The sequence below is a fragment of the Camelus dromedarius genome, chromosome 8, assembly GCF_036321535.1.
Source record: "Camelus dromedarius isolate mCamDro1 chromosome 8, mCamDro1.pat, whole genome shotgun sequence".
Taxonomy (NCBI): domain Eukaryota; kingdom Metazoa; phylum Chordata; class Mammalia; order Artiodactyla; family Camelidae; genus Camelus; species Camelus dromedarius.
The window spans coordinates 33,419,096-33,443,484 of NC_087443.1; the positions used below are offsets into that span (position 1 = coordinate 33,419,096).

The 24,389-nt window shown below is 50.5% G+C and overlaps 1 protein-coding gene across 1 annotated transcript; it reads left to right on the forward strand.

The window, feature by feature from the left end:
- The first annotated feature begins 15,656 nt into the window (after positions 1-15,656).
- On the forward strand, positions 15,657-22,705 carry NODAL (nodal growth differentiation factor). The gene is made up of 3 exons (XM_031461144.2): positions 15,657-15,852; positions 20,200-20,897; positions 22,500-22,705. Exons 1-3 carry the CDS (start codon positions 15,657-15,659, stop codon positions 22,650-22,652), a joined length of 1,047 nt encoding a protein of 348 aa, XP_031317004.2. The 3' UTR covers positions 22,653-22,705.
- Positions 22,706-24,389: the final 1,684 nt, after the last annotated feature.

The window sequence follows — 24,389 nt, forward strand, 5'->3', positions numbered from 1 at the left end:
AGGGGATCAGGAAAGCCCCAGGCAGGGTCTGGGAGGGGAGCGGGCTATGGCTAAGTCCCTCCTCTCAGGGGCCCTGGTTTCTCCCACAAATCCCCGCCTTTCTCACCAGTTTATTCCACATTCTCTCACTTCCTCTAACAGCTTCACCCAGGTCACTCAGAGAGGGCCACCTCCCCTCCAAAAACCACTATTCAAAAAGCCTCTCAAGTTAGTGTTTAATGGGGAAGGAGGTTCACTGGAGGAAGGTGAAAGAGTTCTAGAGATGGATGGCGGTCCACGGTTGCAAGATAATGCAAGTGTACTTAATGCTACTGTATTGTACACTTGAAGGTGGTTAAAAAGTCAATTTTATGTTATGCATATTTTACCACAATCATGAAGAACCCCCATAGAATGGAGAATATAAGTGCCCCCTCCCACACACACACAAAAGGCCTCCTGAAGAAGTCCCCAGTGGACTGAAGTCCAGTTCTGAGTAGGAAGACCACTGTGTAGGAAGTGGAGACACCAAAAAGCCCCATGGGGTAGTCCTGGAAGTCCCAAAGCCACCTCTCCCCTCCAGTTTCCCCAGTGGCAGCCCTGGAGCAAAGAGCACCTGTCAGGCCAATGAAAGACTGGAGACCCTCAGTCCCAACCTTGGGTCAGAACTAGAAAGTACCAGAAGCACAGAGAGACAATGCCTGGCTTAAGGTCACACAGCAAGTTAACCACGAAGCTGGGACTTGAGGCTCGGTAATCTTACTTACCTGAGTTGCCCTCAGAAGGGAAATTCAGGCCAGTTGGGATCTGGTAGGGGTTTTAAACAGAATGACCCTGGCCATTCCTCCCTGCTGCTTCCCATCCTGCCTGGGGACCCACTGATGTGAGGAGCCTCTCAAGTTTCTGATCTGCCTGCAGGTTCCACACTTGGCCTTGCCACCCCAGCGCAGGGGCCCTTCACCCCGCCAGGTGGCAGCACGTAATGGAGGGGTCAGTCTCTAGACTCAGACAAGCCTGCGTGAACCCCAACTCCACCTCTATAAATATGCTTCTCAGACTAAGCCCCTCATCTGTAAAATGGGCACGATAATGCCTAATTGGTGGGGTTCTTTTGAAGATTAGCACAAATGATATAATACATATGAAGGGCCTGAAATGCATTAGATGCTCAAAAAATATTCTTTCTCTCCTCTTCCCTGCCAGGGACCCAGGGCCTTTCGCCAGCACGAGCGGTTGTACCCAAATGGCCAGTGGCATCCCTCCTTAGCCCACTGACTGACTGGGGAGTCTGGGGGCCAAGTCTGTTCCCTTCTCTGGGCCTGTTTCTCCACCTGCAAAATGAAAGGGTAGAGCTTGCTGACTCTTCCCCGGCATGTGTAACATACCTAAAAGTGCACATATACCTTGTCAGCCATGCCATCGACAAAATGTTCCTAGCAGTGTTACCCAAAATAGACCAAAATATGAAAACAACTCAAATGTCCATCAAGAGAATGGATGAACAAATTGTGGTACAGTGTCAGAATGGAATTATTTCCTAGCAACTAAAACAAATGAACCACCAAGACACACATCATCATTGATGAAGATCATAGACGTGAGAGTGAAAGAAACCAGATCCAAATGAGAACACAGCATAAGATTCGTTTAGATGAAGTCCTAGGACTGGTAAAACTAGCCTATGATGATCGAGGGCAGAAGAGGCCAGGCACAAACTGAATTCTCAAGCGCTTCTGAGAGAATGTCCAGAAGTGAGTGGCTGGCTTAGCCTCCCAGTTCCCAGGGCAGGGAGACTGGTGGGCTCTGGGTGTGGCCATGGCTGCCCATGCCAGCGGAACGTCTGGGCAGCAGGAAGGCCTGTGCTTTGGCAGGAAGCCACCCCCTTCTAAAGAGCCAGAGAGTTCCGCCAAGGCCAGCCACTGTCCCTGCCTGCAGGCCTGGTCATCTGCTGCCATGGCAACTGTCCTGCCAGGCCAGTGGCACTAGGTGCAGGAAGCACAGTGCAGGAAGGTGACAGGTTATCTGCTGGGCTCCCCTGTCCTAACAAGGGAGGGACCTCGGCCCGCCCGGGCTGCAGCTGGGAGAACTGTGTGTTGTTCCTGCACTTTTCCCTGTGTGTGTGTGTGCCGTGCACACGCGTGGATGATTGTGCCCAGTGCAGCAGTGGCCAGTCTCTCCTACATCTGGGGCTGGGAGGGGTTCCAGTAGGGCAGAAGACTGTTCAATAGCAAAAGCTGGCATTCACTGCCAGCATTTACTACATGCCAGGCACCATGCTAAATAGTCGTCATGTATTTTCTCATTCTAGTGTCACAACAACCTATGAGGCAGGTACTATGGTCACTTTTACAGAGAAGGAAAATGAGGCACAGAGAGGTTAAGTAACTTGTCCAAAGTCTCAGCACTAGTAAGCAACGGAGCCAGGGTTAGAACCCAGACAATCAGGCTCCAAATGTTAACCGGCAGGAGCACAGCCTCTCCTCGGGGGGCTGAGTCATTTGGTTTTCCCACTGGTCATTCAGTTTTCCGAGCTCTGCACAGGTACCAAGGAAAAACAAAATGGTTTGATCTGGCCTCTGGTTTTCAGTTGCCATGAGCCCCCTGCAGGAGATGGGGAGGGGGGAACAATCACGATGCAGAGCCCTAAGTCTCAAAGGGAGAGGCATGCAGAGGGCTCTGTGGGACAGGAAGGCAAAAGGGGGGAGCCTGGCTCCCGCACCTGCCCCTGGGATCTCTGCCAGAAGGGGAAGCCACCCTGGAATCTGAGGACTGATGAAGTTCTGCCCTGGGAGGCCATCTGCTGGACAGATGGCAGCAAGACAGCCTGGGCAGCTGGCCTCTCCTCTCCTTCATTACGGGTATTTCCCTCATGTGTCCCTGGCACCATGCTAAGTTCAGGGATGCAGAGCAACACATGGTAAACCCAACAGCCTTTGTGGGGCTTACAGTCCACTATGGGAGGCAGACATGAACCAGTAGCCCCCAAGTAAGGATGTAACCACAGCTGACAAGAAGTGCTCTAAAGGGAAAAGACAGGGTGCTCGGAGATGGTGTGAAAGGGGGTCATCTTTAGACAGGGTGGTGGGGAAATACCTCTCCAAGGAGGTCACATTTAAGCAAAGACCCGAAGGCTAATAGGTGTTTGCCAGGCAGAGTGGGAGAAAGGGCATTCAGGCAGAGGGGACGGCAAGGGCAAATGCTCTGGGGTGGGAACAAGCTCATTAGATTCCAGGAGCTGAAAGAAGGCTGAAGGCTGCTGCACCTGGAGAGAATGAGGCAGCAAAACTAGGCTTCAGGACCTTGTATTTGACTCTGAGACAATGGGAACTCTGGGGTTTTAATGAGGGAAGTGTGGCAGTCCTGACCACGGCTGCTTGAGTGTGGAATGAATTATGGGGACCAGCAAGGAGGCCACTGCAGTCGTCCAGGGGAAAGACGATGGTGGCCAGGACCAGGGTGGTGACAGAGGAGCTGCAGAGGGACAGATGGGTTCTAGAGAATGATATTTAAAGCAGAATCGACAGGCTAGTATTGGATTGGATGCTGGGATGTTGGGGAGGGGAGGGAATCAGGGTGTCTGGCTTGAGTAACGGGGTAGAGGCTGGGGCTTGAGTGAAGGAGTATGTGAAGAGCTCAGTCCTGGACGGTGTGGGTGGGGAGCTGGAGATGCCATGAGAGAGCCCAAGGGAGACACACGGGTGGGCGGTGGATGGGGGTCCTAGGCTCAGAGTGGTCTGGGGTAGAGAAAAGCAGGGCACCACTGGCATCAGGCGGGGTTTAAAGCCTCAGGATGGCAAAAACCCTCCAGGAGAAGTAGTGGGAGGGGAGGGGAATCATCAGAGCAGAGTGGGTGGGGGGGCACTAGAGAAGAAGGGAGGCAAGAGGACAGAAGACTGAGCAGGTGCAGCTGGGGAGGTGGGAGGGAAGCTTGGTGGCACAAAAGCCAAGGGGTAGGAGAGCGTTTCAACTGCCTTTCAACTATGTCAAAGGCTGCTTTGAGGTCTAGCAGGGCTAAACCAATTTGGCAACATGCATGTCCCACAACACAAGCTGGAGCAGTTTCTATGGTGGGTGGGGGTGGGACACACTCTTAGGGGTGAAGGAAGTAGGTAGGTGGTAGGAAGTGTGGGGAGGGAGCACAACCAACAACTCAGCTTTGAGAAGATGCAGGAGCTGGAAGGGGACTGGAGAGGGTGGATATAAAGACAGGGTGTCAGGGCACAGTGGCGTGCACTGAAGGGAACTGGTCTGGAGCATGAAGGACCCAGCAGCTTTCTAGAGCCTCTTTCTTCTCTGCTCCTTCCACTTTCACCCTGGTTCCTGTAGTCACCCCTAACTCTGATGAGGGAAACTGAGCCCCAGAGAGGGGCCCAAGGTTACACTAGGGCTCGGACCAAGCTGGCTCCTTACACAGCAGACAACGGGTGAGACGGGGCCCAGGGGGCGGTTCTTTGGAGTCGTGGGAAGCCAAGAATGGTGCAGAGGTCACGTGAGCCCCTTGACTGGGTCTGCATGCCCTTCCCTCTCTGCCGGGTCTGCATGGCCCTGCCCCAGCAATCTCCCACCTCACCCCGACCCTGGGCAGCATGGCAGAGGACAGCAGACAGACCAGGTACCCAGGAAAGATCACTGGTTTGGAGGGAGGGGGCTTTTGAAGGAAAGAATACAAAATACAAATACAAATTAGGGCTGGGGACCTTGAAAGGGTCTGAAACTTACTCTTCATTCACCTCAAGGTAACTCACCTGTGGCTGCCATCACCTCAAGCAATCGACATCGCCTCTTAGTACCCACGCTGTAGAGTTGTGAGCACTAAATGAGATATCTGTGCAAAGATGGTTCAGTCTCTGGGTGAGTGCTCACAAATCGCGGGGTGGCTGCTGTAGACTAGGCTCCCCTGGGGGTTCCTGGGGTGCTCTGTTCTCCCTGAGCCCAGGGGCAGCAGCAACTCCCTGGTGTCAGAAACACTCTGGAGGACAAAAAGGTGGTGGTGACCCACCCCACCTGTTCTGCCCCCACCCCAGAGTCAGCATAGCGCCAAGCGGGGGCTCTGCAAGTGGCCCTGAACGATAGCTTCATCCTGAGGCCCCGGTTACAGAGCGGGCACACGCTGCCCCTCCCTGCCAGCAGCAGGAGAATTAGGCTATTGGACCGAGGTCCAGAGTGGGGACGGAACAGATGGGAGGGGGGCACAACCAGCTGAACCCAGAGCTCTGACCACTCGGCCCAGGCGGGGGCTCACCCCAGATTGTCTCCGTTTTGTCGGGCTCGCGACCCGGTGGCAGGACCCGCAGAGCCAGGGAACTCCCCACGGGTGGGCGCCAAGTCGTAGGCGTGGCAGACAGAACCGGCAGCACCCGTCGCGCTCAGATCAGGGCCTGGGGAGGGGGCGCCCCGCCGCGCTGGGAACCCGCGACAACGCTCCGGGCCACTCACCGCCGCCTCCGTTCCCCTGCGCTGCAGCCCGCTCCGCTGGCTGCCGGAGCCTCCCGGGCCGCGCTCGGCGCGCTTTCCCACGGGGGCGGGCGCCTGGGCCTCGGCCCGCCCCGCGCAGCGGCCAGGCGCGGTCACCTCCCAGGCCCAGGCGGTCCTGCTATTCCGCGCGCCTCCCCCGGCGGCGGTGCAGTGCCCGACGCCGCCAACCAAACTGGGCACCGCCCCGCACTCATCCTTTTAGGACTCTTCTGCACAAACAAGAAAGCAAAGTCAAAGGCACAGCTTCGACTCCAAGTGCAGTGCTCCTTTCTTTTGCCTTAGTCACCTCTCGATGACAACAACCAACCTTCCTGGGGAAAGCAAGCTCTATAGGAAAAGTACTGTTTTCAGCCTTATTTATTAACCTATTATACACAGGGCACTGAGTGCAGTGGCCCAGAGAAGACTTCTGCTCCCTGGAATCTCAGTCTAAGAGGAGGTGGGTAACGGGGGCGCCAATATAAGGGTCTTGAGAGAGGGGCAGATTGGGCTGGAGAAATCTCAGCTGGCTTCCTGGAGGAGGAGATTTTTTAAATAAGCAGCATTTATTTTTAGATGGTAGTGGAGAAGGATGTTTATTGGCCTGGAAAGATGTTCAGGTTATATGAAAGAAGCAGTTTGCAGAACAGTTCACACAGTGTGATTCTTCTAAGTAAAAGCTGCATGTGCACATAAATGCCGAGGGCAGGAGTTAACAGGAAGGACATATTCCAAAATGCTAACCATGATTACATCTAAATTGCAGGATTAGAAGGGATTTTTCTTTTTCTCTATATACTGTTATGTAGTAAGCTTTCTACAGTGAATATACATTAATTTTGTACTCGGAAAAGCACAATATGTAAGAACTAAGGGGAAATTTTTTTGTTACATTTCATCAGCTGGTTGGGATGAACAGAAGAGGAAGAAGATGCAAAGCCCACAGCTGCAAGACCTGAATGTTAGGAAACACTTCCACTCACTGGTCTCAGATCTCCACCAAGTCCAGGATAGCCAAGTGGGGGACAGAGCTGGGAACCATCCCAGATGCAGAGACTGAGGCTCAAGGAGGCCATGTGCCTTGGCCAAGGTCACAAGCTAGTCTGGGCTGAGCACAGAGGAGAGCCTAGGTGTCTCAGACCCCTCTCCTTCCCCACCCACTTCCAGCCAAGTCTAACTGGTACTAATTTAGACCAACACCTTCTCCCCCTCCCATCCTGCTCTCTGAGTTTCCATACTGGACTCCTCAGCAAGGCAAGGCCCTCTTACCAGTGGGGAAGGAACAGGGTTCTGAGGGGTGCAGTCCACACTGAGGACAGAAAAGGGGAGCTGAGGGCTGGGGTGGGAGGGAGGAGGGCAAGAGTGCTAGGAGCCAGGAGTAGGCTGGGAAGGGGTTTGGGCCCGGGTCTCCCTGGGAGGGAAGCCAGTGCAGTGAAGACTGGAGCTCAGGGGGGAGCACGTATGATACCTGGCAACGGTTGGTAGGAGGATGATTGGGGTACAGGGGATGGAGGTGGGAGCCACAAGATATGGTGGGAGTATTGGGGGGGCTTATGGACTTGTAACATTTCAAATCATGAGGACATTATTTCAGCATTGTATGGCCCAGTACCTGTTCTCCAAAGGTGCATTTGTGATAAGTGGGTGAACAGACAGACACAGTGCTGCCCTCACACCAGAGTGGAGGAAAGACCAGAAGAACAGCCTGGGGTCTTAGCCACTTGTCCCCTCTGAATGACAGGATGGAGAATGAAGGTTAGGGTCAAAATAGACCTGGACTCCAATTCCAGCTCAACTGCTTAGCACCACCTTGACCCTGGGCAAGTGTTTAAGCAATCCAAGTCTCAGTTTTCTCATCAGTGAAATGGGAATAATTATACCTGTAGAATACAGTGTGAAAGGACCTCCTTAGAGCTGTGCATGAGGCATGTGTCCAAAGCACTCAGCACTATGCCCGGCACAATGGTAACAGCTGGCTTCCAACATGTTTTTCCATCTATGAAATGGACACACAATTGGCACAGCTCCCACCTCACCCCCAATTCCCAGGTGTCTAGAGGTTCTGTCAGTAGCTAGAATAAAAGGCCCTGAAAGTGAGTGGTGGGTGAGAATGGATTCAAACTGCTTCCATTGAATTATCTGCTTTGTGAAAACTCCTCCTGCCCCTTTGGGTCTCTGGTTAATCATATTAGCTCTCCGGGGCTTCTCTGCATATCCAGCCAGGTATGTGGCTCTCCCTTCAAGCTGCCTTTGAAGTCTGGGGCTCTTTGATGTGAGTGGGGGATGCAGCAGCATGGGATCCCTCCAGCCCTGAGGTCAAGGGCTAACAGGGTGCAGGGCTTGGGGGATTTGGGGTTATAAGTCCCCCCCACCCCCTACCTTGCCTGAGTTACTCCAACTTTAGGCTTTGGAGTCAGACTGCCTGGGTCTGAATCCCAGCACTGCTATTAATTAAGTGCATGGCCTTGGGCAAGTCACCCAGCTTCTCTGAGCTTCAGACCCCTTATCTGTAGAAAGAAGCCAACAGAGGCATCTATCCTGTGGGTTTGTGGAAAGAGGGAAGAGAGAGAAAAAAAGAGAGAGAGAAAGAGAGATGATGCTGTTTTCAACTTCACCTAATAAGACTCTCTGGAAGGGCAAGGACTCCTGGGTCCCACTCCAGGCCTACTGAGCCCATAGACCTATGAAACTTTGGTGTCCCCAAAGTTTAGTGCACTCTTAAGCTTTAGCAGAAATATATTCTATTAAGTATACTTCTATTTCAGAAGTATAAATGCTATAAACTTACAAAGAACACAAAGTTTAAGTATCTAAGTTTCTTTTATGCTTATTTAAGTTTTATGGACTTTGAATAATTTTATATTTTAAGTTTATTAGATTTACATTCATTTTATAACTGACACACAACAACTGCAAATATTTAAAGCATGCATTTTGGTAAGCTTTGACGCATATATCCAACCACCACTACAATCAAGATAAAGAACATATTTATCACCCCCAAAACTTTCCTTGTGTCCCCTGGTAATTCCTCCCTCTCCCCTCTCCTCCTAGGCAACCACTGATCCACAGTCTGCAACTGATCTGCTTGTCTGCAAACATCGGTTTGCATTTTCTAGAACTGTATGTAATTGGAATCAAACAGCATATACTGTCTTTTGTCTGGCTTCTTTAACTCAGCATCATTATTTTGAAATTTATCGTTGTTGTGTGTATCAATAGTTCATTCTTTTTTATCTTCAAGTAGTATTCCAACATACAGATATACACCAGTATTTGTTTATCAAGTTACCCACTGATGGACATTTGGGTTGTTTTGAATTTTGAATAATAAAATTTTAAGTTTAATGTTTTTTGAAGACAGCAAATGTTTACTGAGACAAAAAATTTAATTAAAAATGTCTTATTAAAAATTCACAAAACTAAATAAATATAAAAGAAATTTAAATAAACTCTCAAAGGATGGTTTTTGTAAGTTTCTATCATTTATACTTTTGAGATTATAAAGCTTAAAAGAGCACTAAAAATATTACACTATGACATTTGGGACTCTCTTTAAAAAAAAATTTTTTTTTTAATGGAGGTACTGGAGATTTAACCCAGGACCTTGTGCATGCTAAGCATGCACTCTACCACTGAGATATTACCCCACCCACCCCAGACTCCCTTTATTTTTAATAAGTGACCCAGGGGGATATTACGGTCAAGCAATTTTGGGAGACACTAAGCACATCAGTCTCTTGGCACAGTCAGTGCCTGGCCCACAGTAAGCACTCCCTAAGCACTCTTTCCTCCCACAGTAAGCACTCCCTGAGGTGTTTGTTCTTGGTTGTGATTCTTTTCCCTGTCCTCTACACATAAACACACACACACAGGCACAGAGCCTTCTCCCAGCCCCAGACTCAGCTGGGTCATCAAACTCCAGCTCAACTCCAGTACCAGAGACTCTCTGTGGAAGGGAAATGGGGAGGTGGGAAGCTGGAGGCAGGGGTGGCTGGCTGCACTGTGGGAATCTCCGAGGAGCTGCTGGGGTGGGAGGAGAGGGATCCTCCTGGTGGTCTCTCTGTTTGTTTCCCAGGGCAGGCTGAGCCTTCACCTCCTGACCCTGTGGGAAGCACAAGTCGGGCCTGGGCTCCACGCAGGAGGGGCTGAGGAAGAGAGGCTGACCACGGGAGCTGGAGGGAGCAGGGGATTCAGAGTCAGACAGGCCTGGCCCCTACCAGCTCTACCACCTCGGGCCAGTCCCTCTCTCCCAGGGTGAGACCAGCCCCACCCAGGTCACAAAGCTCCTTCAAGGACCAGGGGAGAGGATGGAGGGGAGAGGGCGGCATGAGCAATGCACAGAGAAGGTGCAATAACTTGAATCATGTTCATCAAGAGCCACAAGAGCCAAGAAGGTGTTCTCCTCCTGGTGTCAAGACATCCACATACCAAAGCAGGTGTCCTGAACTCTTATTGAACACCTACTGTGTACCCCACATGTGCTCAGGAAAGCAAAGTGAAGAACTTAAAACCAGAGGAAGCCAGTGACCTGAGGGGCTCACGTCCTTTTGGTGGCCACTGGATCAAGCAGGGACTCCCCTATCCTCACCTTCTTACTTCTGTGCCCCCCAGTCCAGGGACGGGGTTAAATGTATTCACTCAATAAATATGTACTGAGTACTTGTATCAAGAACTGTGCTAAGCACTGGGGGTTCACTGTACAGACAGGAATCTGGGTGACAGCCCAGTGTTGGGGGAGGGGAACAGACAAAAAATAAACAAACTGTACCAAACCAAACAAGTTAATTCCAACCATAGAAGCGCTGTGGAGGAAATGAGCAGCGTGATGTGCGAGTGCAGCAGGTCAGCTCAAACGGGGTAAATGGGGAAAGACCTCTCTGTGTAAGGGAGGTAATAAATGACTATGTTCGGACATGGTAGTATTAGGTGTGGCTTCTGAAATCAGACTGACTTGGCGGGGGGAGGGTATAGCTCAGTGGTAGAGTACATGCCTAGCATGCACGAGGTCCTGGGTTCAAGCCCCAGCACCTCCATTAAATAAATAGATGAATAAACCTAATTACTTCCCCACAAAAAAGATTAATTAAAAAAATAAATTAAAAAAAAAAAGAATGACTTGAGTTCCATCCCAGCTTCACCATTTGCAAGGCATTCCATCTTGGGCAAGGTGCTTAACCTTTCTGAGCCTCAGTTTCCACACCTGTAAAATGAGAGTAAATATCCAGTCTGCTTCACATGAGTGATAAGAAGGGTAAATTAGATAATTCAAGCACATTATGGTCAACTTATTAAAGAATAGATTATTTCTATCTTCTCCAGCCTGGGCCACGCACCTGCAACCCATGGCTTAGTCTCTGTGGAGAAGGAGAACAGGGTGGGTTGCTCCCATGTCTGCATTTCCAAACTGCTTCCAGAGTGTCCTTCTCTCATCCAACATGCAGCAAGCATCTCAAACTCATTTTTCTTTAGAGCCAGGCACACGGTGCAGTAAGTCACAGAGTGGTGGTGACTGTGGCCCTCTTTAGACAACAGACCCTGCCTAAAGGAAACAGCTCCTAGTCAGCTGAAAGGAACGCTTGGCGTGTTAAAATAAGGGCCTAGAACTTTCACTTCTAAAATGATGAAAACAAATGATTTTGTGCAAAATCTTAAGAATTTTCTACATTGGTGATTTAAATAAAAACCTTTGAAAACATTGTTGGTAGCAGATAAAACACTGCAGATTAGCCAAGGCGGGCTGTAGGCAGCTTTGCAAGCTCCTTTCTCGGAGGCCAGGCCCTTTGCTAAGCACTGCAGAATCCAGAGCAAGCTGGCAGCAGGCTCCTGGTGGGAAACTCCTAGGAGCTTCAGGAACCAGAGCCTGAACGGGGATTGGGGTGGGGACCACGTGAGGAAGGCTTTGTGGCAGAGGAGACCCTTGAGCTGGATTCTGTGGGATAAATAGGTGTGTTTTGTGTGAATAAAGAGGAAATAAAATCATTCTGGGCAGAGGAAGAACAGCTTTGAACTTTGGGGAAGACTGGGTGTTTCCATGGGGCCAGAGTACACTTGGGGTACAAGGGGATTGTAGGGGAGGGCTGAGGTCTCTATGTCCAGGTCACAGAGAGCCACATGTGCCCAGCAGAGGCACCTCGAAGGTCCCTCTCAGCTCTGGGTGTCAGCCTCCAAGATAAGCAGTGTGGGGTACAGAAAGGGGGACAAGTACTGCAGATGGAAGCCGGAAGCCTATGCTTAGTCCTGCTTCTTCCATTTACGGGATTGCACCCATTCACTGAGGCTGAGGTCGAAGCAAACAACTGGCGGTTATGAACCAGGGGCTGAGGCTTCAGAGAGTCAGGAGTCTGCCTCCAGAGAGCTCACTGTCTGATAGTGGCTCCTTACAAGAGCTGACAACTGCTCCATGATGCTCTGCTTAGAAGAGGACTCTGCCAAATTGCTAGGGAGCTAGTGACAGGTTTGTAGAGGAGGTGATGTTTAAGCTGTGTCTGGATAGGTGAGAATGAGTTTACCAGGGGGATAAAGTGGAAACAGCAGGGAGCTGCAGGCAGAAGGAGCATGTGGAAGGCAGAGGTGTGTTGGGAACCTGCTTCAGGAATATGGGACTTCATTCAATCACTTGACAAATCCCTACTGAGTTCCTGTGTGCCAAGAGCTGTGCTGGGCACCGGGAGGAACACGATACAGCAGATGCTCTCCATCTTCAAAATAATCATACTATTTCATTCCTCTGTACCTCAGTTTCCCATCTCTGAAATGTCCTACAGACCTCACAGAACTTCAGTGAGGAGTGAGTAAGATGATGTAGGCTTATGCAGACGAACATATATGTTATGGCATCCAGCCTCAGTCTAGCAAGTAGGAAATGCTCATTAAACATGTGCAGAACTGAAATGCCTTCCTGCCTTGACTTCCTGAGTATCTAGCCCTTGCAGGTAGCCTGCTTTAAACTCCTAGATAAGCAGGTTTGTTCCATGAGTGAATAAACAAATGACCAAATGCTACTTTACACACATTTACTGCTTACAGCATTCCTGTCAAGTTGACACTATTTTTTATCTCCACTTTACAGCTGAGGAAGCAAATGCCTCAAGATGGTTAAGTGACTGATCTCATCGGCCCAGGTAGTGATAGAGAAAGATCAGATTCTGCCTCCTGGTGGCCTGACCTCAGAGTCCCCGCACTTAACCAACAGATTGCTGCTCATGTAGAGGAAGGGTCCAAACATTTGAGAACTTTGAGGGACTTTGCTCCCCACCCTCCAGCCGGGGTGGCCCTGAAAGGTTATCTCCCAGGTCAGGTAATCTGTCGGTCAGTCTGTCTGGGGCAGGGGAAGCAAGAAGGTGTCATTTCCCTCCTGGGAAGAAGACACTTCTGGTCCTTCTTGCAGGAAAGAGATCCTGGATGAACAAATACCTTTTAATAATGAGAAGAATGACTGTGAGCCTCTGTTCTGAAGGGTGCCTCAGCTGGAGGAAGTTCAGTGATGAATGGGCTTTGACAGAGCCGCTCTTGCAGGTCAGAGAGAAGTTCCAGGTCCCCACAAGACTCTGGGCCAATACACATCAGAAATGAGCTCTGTCTGCAGCTCCAGGACCCTGGGAAAGGCAAGACTTTATATGAGAGGTTTTTTTTTTAGTCTTAGTACAAGGCCTATGTCCACTCTCTTATCTACAGGGAAGCGACAGGGCTAAAAGCATGGATTTGGGTAAAGAGCAGAGCTGCCCTTCACATACTGGCTGTTTTCACTTGCAAATGAGTGGCCTTGAGCAAGTTACCTGCTTCCCTCTGAGCCTCTGTTTTCTCATCCCTGAAGTGGGAATGACAATAAAATCAATGCAACGATTACCAGAATGCCTACTGCATTAGGTGCTCAATAAATGTTAGCTATTATTATTATCATTCATTTTAACTGAAATTTTTACTGAGCACCTACTCTGTGCCATATAGTGTGAGGGACACAGGGTAAATAAAGCTTTATCCTTAATTTCAAGAACCTTCTGGTCCAGAATGGGAAGTAGGTCTATGATCTATTTTGTTCCTTCCGCAGTCGTGGCGGATGACTGCTGTGTGCTGCACATCCCCATTTAAATAGGGACTATCTGGCTTTGAGGACACATGGGGATTGGGGAGATCTGGGTTTTGGGGAGGCTGATTCCTGTACCTCTGTCTAACCACAATCTCTCACTGCTTTTTATTTATATGCTCATAACCTGGGTGAGGGTGACTTCTGACTCTGAGGAGGGGGTCTGATACAGAGAGCTGGGGCTGACAATCCCCAGTCTGAAAGTTCCCAGACTGAGGAAGTCAGATGACAACCATGGAGCACCCATAATAATATCCACGTGCAAAAGGCTTTACAAAAACACCAGGTTTTCAGAGCTTGCAAAGCCTTTTAGCACTCATTTAATTTAATCTGCATGGAAGGAGGTATCTCCAGTCGGGGTTTACAATGAGAAAACCCAATGCAGAGAGGTGGGTTCCAAACTGCAACTAGACCCTAGCCCACCCAGGTTCTCCAAGTTGTCTGATAAGAATCATGGGGATGAGGATGCTTCGTCAAATATGTAGATTACCAAGCTCTCTCTCCAAGTTCTGATTCTGAAGGCCTGGAGTGGGGACTCAGGAATCAGCAATTTTACACGCACCCCAGTTGATGCTATGTTTAGACAAGTCTGGACACAGTGCCATTCACTGATTAATTCACTCAGCTAAGATTCTTTGGGTCCCAACCATGAAACGTACTGTAGGGAGAGCACGATGAGCAAGACAGTCCCCAGCTTTAAAAGTAACTAGGTCGGCTGGTTGAGCAGATCGTCCCGGTCCCCTGGTCAGCACAGATCTACAACCCACGTCTCTCCCAGGTGAGGTCCCTTTCTGCTGGCTGGGCTGGCTTCCACCCGGACATAGGTTTGGATCTCCTGGCTGAGCCTGCTGGGCCTCCTTCCACCGTCTAACAGCTGCTCAGGGCTGAGCTTGTGGTTCTCTGGAGCTGGAGACATCCTGTGAAAGAAGACTAGGTGTGCCTGGCACATGGTGTTTCAGTAAATGCTGGCCAGCTGCTACTGTGCTTGTTAAGGCTAGGGAAGGACAAGAGAGGGGGTGGGGTGGGTGGGGGTAGAAAGAGCCCTCTTGTGTTGCAGAAAACTGTTGGGGCTTGACAAGGGGGCAGGGATTTACATTTCTTTAAAGGTAATTCCAGCTTTGACCTGACTTTGCACCTGAAGGGAGTCCAAATTAGGATCACTCCTATGTAGGTGAGGAAAGCAGGACCCAGAGAGAGGACAGTGAGAGGTCCTGAGCTGAAACCCAGGTCTCCAGGGCAACTGCCAGGGCAAGCAGGGACTGCAGGACATGGACAACACGGGCAACACCTTCCTCCTGAAATCCCGGGGATGATGTGCACCTGTGAAGGAAGACACTGATGCCACCAAATGCGCGCTACTCGTGAGAGGACCACCAGACTCTGGGCTCCACCTTCTCCAGTGGAGAAGTCCATCCTCCATCCCCGTCACTCACGCCTTCAGTCTTCTCCAGGAGAGCCCTTCGATATATGAAGCAGGTCCTTGTGGACCTTCCTCTGGCGCTCACCCTCTTTGTTATGGCAACTCACAGTACTTTTTCCGAGACCGGCCCTCCAGACAGGCGCTGTCAGATAAGGTTAGGGGTGCTCCCAGAGGCCATCTGGATAGTGTCCTGAAAGGCTGCACAGGGCGAGGCTGGGCTGAAGCATCCCAGGCCCGTGTGGGGCTGCACCCTGCCTGAGAGCCACAAGGATCCACAGCCTCCATTGCCTACCTGCTTCTGGTTGAACCACATCCATCTGGAACCTGGAGGAAGCGTAAAGGGGCAGGGATCCCAGGAGGGGCAGAGGGAGGAAGCCATAATGCTCACCTAGGAGTTTGCTGGCGACAAGCCTGCTGTGTCTCAGAAACAAAGCCTTTCGTACTTGGAGTAGCAGAGTGCCAGCGTGCGCAGACCGGGCAAACTAGACGATCCCCGGACCTAACAACTCCTCCAGCTTGGCGGGTCCCCTCCCTACCAGGCTCTGGTCTCACCCGGCCCCAGCAGGTGGCCCCTGGGGGGGGTCACCCCTGGGGACGGAGAGGGGTAGTTATGAGATGTTAAAGCTTCCCCGTGGGAGGGAGGACGGGGGCGGGGCGGCTGCGAAGGCTCAGGATATAAGGGGGTGGAGGCGCCGCTTCAGGCCCAGCTAGCGCACCATGCACGCCCACCGCCTGCCGCTGTTCCTCCTGTACGCCTGGAGGGCTCTCCTCCAGGCAGGTGCCACGACGGTGGCCCCAGTGCCCCTACGCACGTTGGGGCAGCCCTCGTCGCCGTCCCCTCTCGCATATATGCTGAGCCTGTACCGCGAGCCGCAGCCCCGGGCGGACATCATCCGCAGCCTGCAGGCTCAAGGTAGGCTGCCCCGCCCCGCCAGGCATCCAGGGGCGCCTTGGGCGCTCCGGCCCCTGGACTCCGCAAGGGCGCCGGCGCGGCGGGGGCTGCGGCTCAGTGCCGGGGACGCCGCCGTTGAGGACGTAGCCGCGCGCTTCAAGGGCACGTCGAGGGGCTGGGTCTGCGGGTATCTTGGTCTGCATTAGCTCGGGGCGCAGTGTTGGTGGGTGGAGGGGGTTCTGTCGTCCCGGGTGTGTGCTGGACCTAGACCTTTGCGTTCGGGTCTTGTTTAGGGTGAGTAGAGCGCAGGATTATAGGGTGGAAGCCTGATTATGCCGCTTCTTTATCTGTGAGGTTTTGTTAAACTACTGTTAATATCCGGGCGCCTCGGTTTGCGCATCTGTAGCATGGGGATAGTAGTACCTCCCTTATAAAACTGGCGAGCTAGGGACAAGGCACATAAAACGCTCAGCACAAAACCAGGCACAGTAATATTATCGCTACAATTACAATTATTTTGTCGGTTTTATTTTTTCCTTTTCGCTAGTGAGGGTGAATGGACCCAGGGTCTGGCTTTGGGAGTGTCTCAGGCTGAGAGTGAGCTTCAAAACCGCGTATCAAGCATGCAACATCGGGAATTAAGGTTCAGAGATCCGGGATTAGAGATGGGGTGCCCCGAAAACGAGAATGAGACAGGCTTGGGTCATCGATCCCAGGCTGAGGAAATGTCAGTGTCCTGGGTGACACTGCGTCGGGGCCTGGATTTGGAGAGAGTGGGGTCACTCCCATCGTGACCTTGAAAAGATCGCCTATGAGGATGGGACAGGGCGTTCTGGGGACCAGGTCCTGGGGACCGGGCGCAGGTAGATGTTGAGAAGTGGGAGCCCTTCTCATGGGGCTCCTCTGCCCCGCACAATCCACATCCTGACGTCCGGCGTAGCCCCTGCTTCCCTGCGCCTCCTTCTGCCTACCAGGGCCAGACGGCCCTCCCCGGGGCTCGGGCGAAATACACATTCCATAATCTGATTTGACTGCCCACCCGCCAGCCCCTTGTGATCTGGGGGTGGGGGCTCCTGGCTCCCTGGCCTGCCGCGTCTGGGGTCACAGGGCCAGTGACCCTCTCAGGAACGGTCATCTGGGGACTAGCTAGACTAGGGACACGGGGTGGGGGCTGGGGGGAGGGCGGAGCAATTTGAAATTTGCTGGAGAGCTCGGCCGTCCGCCAAAAACCAGAAGGTTGGGGGTGGGGTCTAGCTGGCTGAGCAAAGAGGGGGAGGCGCATTTTTTCCAGTTCACTCCCTCCTTCTGGAGAGTTCCAGAAGGTTTGTGGCGATTCAACAGTCTCTGGGAGTCTGGAAAACTGAATTCTGGTTCCTCAAACCCTACTTTCCGATGAATTCCCCGTGTATCCTAGCGTGTCAGTTGATGTCTCTAAAATTCTCTTGTAAAATAAAGGGCCTGGCTTTCTGCCTCATTTGTGTGTGTGGCATAATACACACAAAAAGGGTGAAATGGCAGATTTTGTTATGTGCACAGTGACATTAAGTACATTCATATTGTTTGTTTTGTGTGTGGGGGTAATTAGTTTTACTTATTTATTTTTAGAGACAGTACTGGAGATTGAACCCAGGACCCTGTGCATGCTGGGCATGCTCTCTACCACTTGAGCTATACCTTATCCCTACGCACATTAACACTGTAATTTGGCTTGTTTTTTTTTTAAAGCAGAAAGAGCAGGCCTGGAGGGAGACTGATGGAGAAGGGATGTTCTAAACCAGCTCCTTTCCCTCTTGGGTTGCTTTGTAAGCTGGACAGGATAAGGAGAAATGAGTACTGGGAGTCTAACCAAATTAGGTGTCCATCTGTGTCACTGTTTAACCATCTTCACCTTCAACCTTCAGTTTTGTCATCTTCAAAACGGTGTTAATAGTGAGGAGGATTTAAAGAGACAGTGCTTGTAGAACACTTGGCATGAGGGAAGCAGTTAAAGGTAATTACCCTTATAATTTATAATAATGTAGGGTGGGAACACAGTGTCATGCCCACCCTCCTTTTCTACATAGCCCCTAATGCTAACTCAACACCGTTTGAGGGGAAAGGAACCCAAGGTCACAAGCCCCACCACTTCCTCCTTTAAAATTGGAAATGGGTCAAGATTTCACTGGGACCTGTGTGGTCAAGTCTGCATTCAATGCATGGATGGGTTTTGGAGTGTCCATAAACCCCTTCCTTCTAACCACCCCCAAATCACATTTATTGTGTAAGGAGAATATGAAGTTTTTTCTGGGGAGAGCATTCTTAGCTTTTATCAGGCATCAGTGACCCTCAAAGATTAGATCCCCTCCCCTTATTCTAAGATGAACCAGAGCCGGATCTAAGAGTACTTGTCAGCACTGTGTCCCAGGGAGCCCTTGGCTGCAGAAGCGGTTGTAGGGTCACAGACTCTTCCAGCAGGAAGTAGCAACCTCCTCCCTGCCCCTCCATACACACTGCCCCTGCATACACACTGCCATGCTGGTGACAGATGACCTTATTCCTCTGTCCAGGTCCTCACTGCCTAGACATCTTCATTTCTGACTTGGATCTGGGTAATAATAAGGAGGCAGTCGATGATGGCTAACATTTATTGCACTTTAGTGGCTGTGCTGGGCAAAGCACTTCACAGTCATTATTTCAGTAGATTACAGTATCCCTGCGAGGTGGATATTGGGGCCATCTCCCTCCTACCAACAGGGAAACTAAGGCCCAGAAAAGGCTTGCTGCCGTGTTAAACAGCAAATGGCAGAATTTGATCCATTATAGGAGACACCAGGCCCCTGCTCTTAACCACTGAGCTGGAATGCTTTCCGTAAGAGGCCATTTGTGGATACTTGAGATAATATATTTTAACTCCTGGTGTAGGTAGGCAGGAGTTGCTACATGTCCCACTTAATCCCCAGGTGGCCAGGTGGTTCTGCAATGGTTAGTGGGTAATGGCAGCCTCCACCCAACACCTCTGGGGGAGTTGCTAGTCAGTGGCCGGTTATTGCCCCCTGCAGGTGCTAACGAGGAGGGAAGTGGAAATTAACTGAAAAAGAGCACCTAGAGATGGGCAGGGGAAAGCTATCAGAAGGTTGAAGCTGGGAATTACCCCTTTCTAATTAATGTAGGCTGGACTTCCCAGAGAAATTCACTTACTATCTTACAGAAGATGTTCTATGAGACAATTAAAAAATAAACTGTTATGTGGTCTCCCCAGAGTGGACCTAATTCGGAGATTGTCATTACCTTCAGGAGTGATTCACGAAAGGGTTACTGTTTTTATTTCTAATGAATAACTTCTACCTTTTATTTAGCAATAGACCTTCAAACATCTTTATTTCCCTGGGCCCTTGTGATAATGCAGGGAAGGGTAGGGCATTACCACTTCCATTAGAAAGAAGAAACTGGGCTTGAAAAAAATTACAGATCATTTTTAGGTGACCCCCAAATCCACAAATACGTGCCATCTTCAGACATCAGACCAAATTAGTCCAGGACTAAAATAAATGGAATGTACTTCTCCATTCCTTTTCATCCAGTTTGGGTTTCCTTGTGTTTGGTGTGTGATTGCTGTCTGCCCCAGGTGTGTGGATGACCTGGGGTTGGAGGGGTGAGCACACTGCAGGCAGGTAGGAGAGACCACTGGGTGGGAAAGTGCGAGCTCAGTGCACAGTCAAGCTTAGAATGTCTTTAGAAACCTATTTGTAAATCTGCCAAGAACTCTTCAAGTGTCTCCCTCAGTCTTTAGGAATTGGTTGGGAAAAGGGTGGCCAGTCTTTGGCTTCTATTGCCTGTGCCTTCCTGGGAGCTCTTACCCTTTCCATGATCTGCGTATCAACCTCATTGTGCCTATGAAACAGGCCACCCTTTCCAATGAGAAGACAGAGCCTGGAAAGATGACTTGCTCCAGGGCCACAGGGTCGGTGGAAGCACAGGGTTTTGGTCAGAAAGCGTGGGGTTTGGCCTTAGACTGCATGTGTGAGAGGAGAGAGTTTCTACAACTCATCCAACTCATCCAATTTTTACCAATTGTTCTCTGGGGTGTCTTGAGTAGGGGGCGGCAGAACAGTGATTTGGGGGTTGGGCTTTGCATTTGGGCTTATTTTTGGTTTTGCCTCCTTCCAAGAATGACACCTTGGGCAGGTAATTTAACCTTTGAGCCTCAATTTTCCTCATCTGTAAAATGGGTTTGATAACTTTCCCAGCTCATAGGGTTGGAGTGAGGGTTAAGAGAGATGATTCATACAAGGTAAGGGCTCAGTCATGAGCTATGATTGTTGCTACACTGACTGAGGCTGCAGGAGGCCCTCACTCAGCCTGCTTTCTTCCTGTTTTTTTCCTACCCAGATGTGGATGTGGATGGGCAGAACTGGACCTTTGCTTTTGACTTCTCCTTCCTGGGCCAAGAAGAGGATCTGGCGTGGGCTGAGCTCCGGCTACAGCTGTCCAGCCGTGTGGCCCTTCCTCCTGATGTCCCACTGTCCATTCAGATTTTCCACCAGCCGAAGCTGGACGAGGATCAGGACCCACCCGACTGCCTGGAACGTCTTCAAATGGACCTATTCACTGTTACTCTGTCCCAGATTACCTTTTCCTCAGGCAGCATGGTCCTGGAAGTGACCAGGCCACTCTCCAAGTGGCTGAAGCACCCTAGGGAGCTGGGGGAGCAGATGTCCAGTTTGGCTGGGGAGTGTTGGCGGCGGCCTTCCACACCACCTGTCACCGACGTGGTCCTCATGCTCTACTCCAACCTCTCCCCAGAGCAGAGGCGGCTGGGGGGCTCCACCCTGCTGTGGGAAGCTCAGAGCTCCTGGCGGGTCCAGGAGGGACAGCTTTTCCAGGAGAGGGGCGGGAGGCACCGTCGATATCACTTGCAGGACAGAAGCCAACTGTGTCGGAAGGTCAAGTTCCAGGTGGACTTCAATCTGATTGGTTGGGGCTCCTGGATCATCTACCCCAAGCAGTACAATGCTTATCGCTGCGAGGGCAAGTGTCCTAACCCCGTAGGGGAGGAGTTCCATCCGACCAACCACGCATACATCCAGGTGTGATGCCAGGGCCTGGGGAGGCGGTAGGCTGTCGGGGAGAAGTGGCCTTGCCACCAGATCAGGGGGACAGGACCCCAGCTTTGCTGTTAAATTACTGTGTTCACATGCACGGTTATTCAAGCACCTACAATGTGCCAAGTCCTTGCTAGGCTTTAAGGACGTGGAGCTGATCAGTGATAACATCCTCAGAGAGTCTAGGTGGAGTCATGCCCTGTCAGGTAGCCTTGAGGGACTTTTTCTTCCTTTCATAAAATTACAGGTGGAGCACGTAGACTAGAGGGTCTCAGCTCCTCCTCAGTGCTGATATTCTAGGAAAGGAAGTTCAGAATCTGGAGTTTGGGGACAGAAAAGCCTATGTTTGATTCTTACTCATTAGCTGTGTGATACTGATCAAGTTGCTTACTGTCTCTGAGCTTCAGTTTTCCCACCTGTAAAATGGAGATGGCAATGTCCTATTTTATAGGGCTGATGTAGGGTTGCATGAGTTTGATATGCAAACTGCATATGTCATAGTTAGCAGATAACAGGCATGATGTTGTGTTATTATTACTAGAAGTCTAGAATTCATTGATGCAATGGGGGCCATGTTTATGAGGCAAAGTAAAGATACTACTGCTCCAGCCACTGTAGTTTTGCTGCTTAAAAACAGGAGTTGGACCCCCCATTTTGCAGGAGTAGTTAAAGCCAGAGGCTACCACTAGGTGCCACTAATCAGCCTATGGTCTAGAAAGGTGGTGGAGGGGGAGGAATGGTAGAATGAGATGAAGAAAGCCAAGAATAGCACCTAATATGGTGGTCCTGCCCTGCTCTCAAAGGTCATATGGGACCAAAGTGTTTTTATTTGACTCCATGAAGCCTAGAGAATCTCTTGGACCTGTAGTACATCCTCCATGCCAAGCCTCAGGCAGGATTCAGAGGCTCTAGAGAACATTGGAGCTGAGCACATGTGAGGGAGGCAGTGGTGGGAACCAGCGCCCTAGAGGACCCCCTCCTGGGCACAGGCCCTCCTGAGCCTCCCCCAGGCCCCACTTCGCTGCTGCAGCCTACCTGTAGTATAACCACAGGGAACTACAGAGACCCAGCAGTCCCAGTCACCAGAACTGACACTGATCTGAAAAGCCACCACTGGACCACAGGGACAGGCCCAGTTCCAGAATGCCAAGGGCTTGTTACCTTTTCTCCTGTTGACTCTGTTTGCCTTTCTCTGGGCAACAAAGCAAATCCCACAAGAATTTTCACATGACTCTCTTCTGCTTCGTATTTCTGGAACTAAACCAGGAGTTTCTTGGAATGTTTTTAAAGCTGGTATTCACTCTAGACTAGAACAATAGGAGAACACATAAATTAGCTACTGCTCTACCCATATACAGCTTTTAGAATCTTCTGTTTAAAGACTGTTTAAAAAAAAAAGTTATTTTAGATGTGAGAGTTGATGATGTATTGGCATTCTGACTCCTCTACGAAAAGAATTTTCTTCTACTTTTGCACCCAGAAACTAATTTTAACTCTCTGTAACTTTCTCCCCCTTTACCCAGAAATGACACTGTTCTGACCTGACCACTGGGATGTGAACTGACTCTCATCTCCTCCCTTTCACAGAGTCTGCTGAAACGGTACCAACCCTACAGGGTACCTTCCACCTGCTGTGCCCCAGTGAAGACCAGGCCCTTGAGTATGCTATACATGGACAATGGTAGAGTCCTTCTAGACCATCATAAAGACATGATCGTGGAAGAATGTGGGTGCCTGTGAGGAGCTCCTGCAGGTGTGCTGGATTTGCCCATACCCTGGAAGGCTGGGAAGCTCCTGGAAGACATGATAGCCATCTAATGCTATGAGGAGAAACAAAGAGGGGGAAAAGTTGCTCTGTCCATCAGATCTAAGGAGGAAGGGCTGCTGCCATGAGCATAAAGGCTCTGTGGAGTCTGGCTGAGCACAGAGGAGAGGGAGGAGGAAAACTGTGAAGCAGGCTTGCTGGGTTTTCTCTTTGCTGAACAGACAGTGGTGTGCGAAAGCACCAGTCAGTGCAAGAGTCCATTAGCTGACTGTTTTCAACATGTGAAGCCCTGGAAATTGTATGCAGGAGTTGGAGCATATGTGCATTTATTGGTGAGGTGGGACAAGGTTGTCTGTAACTTCTGTGTATTTCAGAAGTGGCCTTTAACATAAACCACCCCTCCACCCCCAGCAAGATTAAGTATCACTACGTGAAATTAAAAACAGTTGGCTCTGGTTGCCTCAGGCTGAGTAGGGGAGCTCCTGCAACTTTCTGGCTGGCCTGTAGCAATCTTGTCCAGAGGCTCTCTGGAGTGGATCTCTGCTAATGAGTTGTACAAACAATACAGCCATTGTATAGTCCTCCTAGGCCAGCTGGTGCCTTTGAAGGGTGAGGCAGGAACTCATCCAAGAGAACTGGCCACAATGGACTACCTGGAGCCCAAGGGCATCTCCAAGTCAGTCTGCTTTGGCAGACACCATCCGAGTCTATTAAAGTTGGTGACAGTTCACCTCAATCTGTCAATGCGTGCTATTAATGAGGCCCCTGAGCTTCCTATCCATAGGGGTGAAGGCCCTGCCCCGGATGGTAGGAGAATCGGGCTATAGTCTCAGCTCAGCCACTGAGCTGTGTGACCTCAGATGAGTAATTCACTGCTCAGCCTTGTCTTGTGAAATGAAAGCAGGTGGATCCTAATGCATTTCTGTTAAATGCTCTTTGATAGGCTCAGAAGAGCCATGAGCTTTCAGCCACAGACTGTCTTCTGGGCTTATCCCCATCTCCAAGTCTCATGAAACCTGCTCAGCTGAGGCCCTGCCATATCCCCTTTATCTAACCTTTATCAGCTCTTTTGTTGCTCAGGGTTAATTTCAGGTTCCACATAATAGCACAGCAAAAGGAACCCAGGCTTTCTTGTAGGAAGTTCTACCACCAAAACACCTGAGCACACATCTCCGCCTTCTGGATGAAAAAGCCCCAAAGGCATCGGTTTTGCTTTTCTCTTACCAGCTGGCCTCACTGAGCACTGCCAAAACAGGGGCGGTATTTTTTTGGTTTGGCAGGGCGAGGGGGCCATTTAATTGGGAATGTCAGTCCACAGTGAACCTACCCTGCTTTCCTAGGAAGCCCGCCAACTAATGTTCTAACCTTAGGAAAATGATTCCAGTCGTGCGGGAACACTTGTTGAGTTTAGTGACTCAGACTTGACTTGGTTGAGTCAAGGTAGTAATCCTGGCCCAGGCAGGGGTTGGCTAGGCTACAGCCAGGCCTGGGCTTGAGAAACCTCAATGTCCTGATCTAGTGCTCATTCCCTGAAGTGGAGATAACCTGCCCTCACAATTCAGAATAGGATCCTGCTTTTGACTCTGCTTAGAGAACAGTTGAGTTGGGGAGGCCTTGTGAGATCAGCTTTTGTCCCATCCTTTCCTAAATGAGACCCCAGTGAGGCCTACTGGCCTGACCCCACAGCTAGGAGTGGCAGGGCCAAGAGCCGA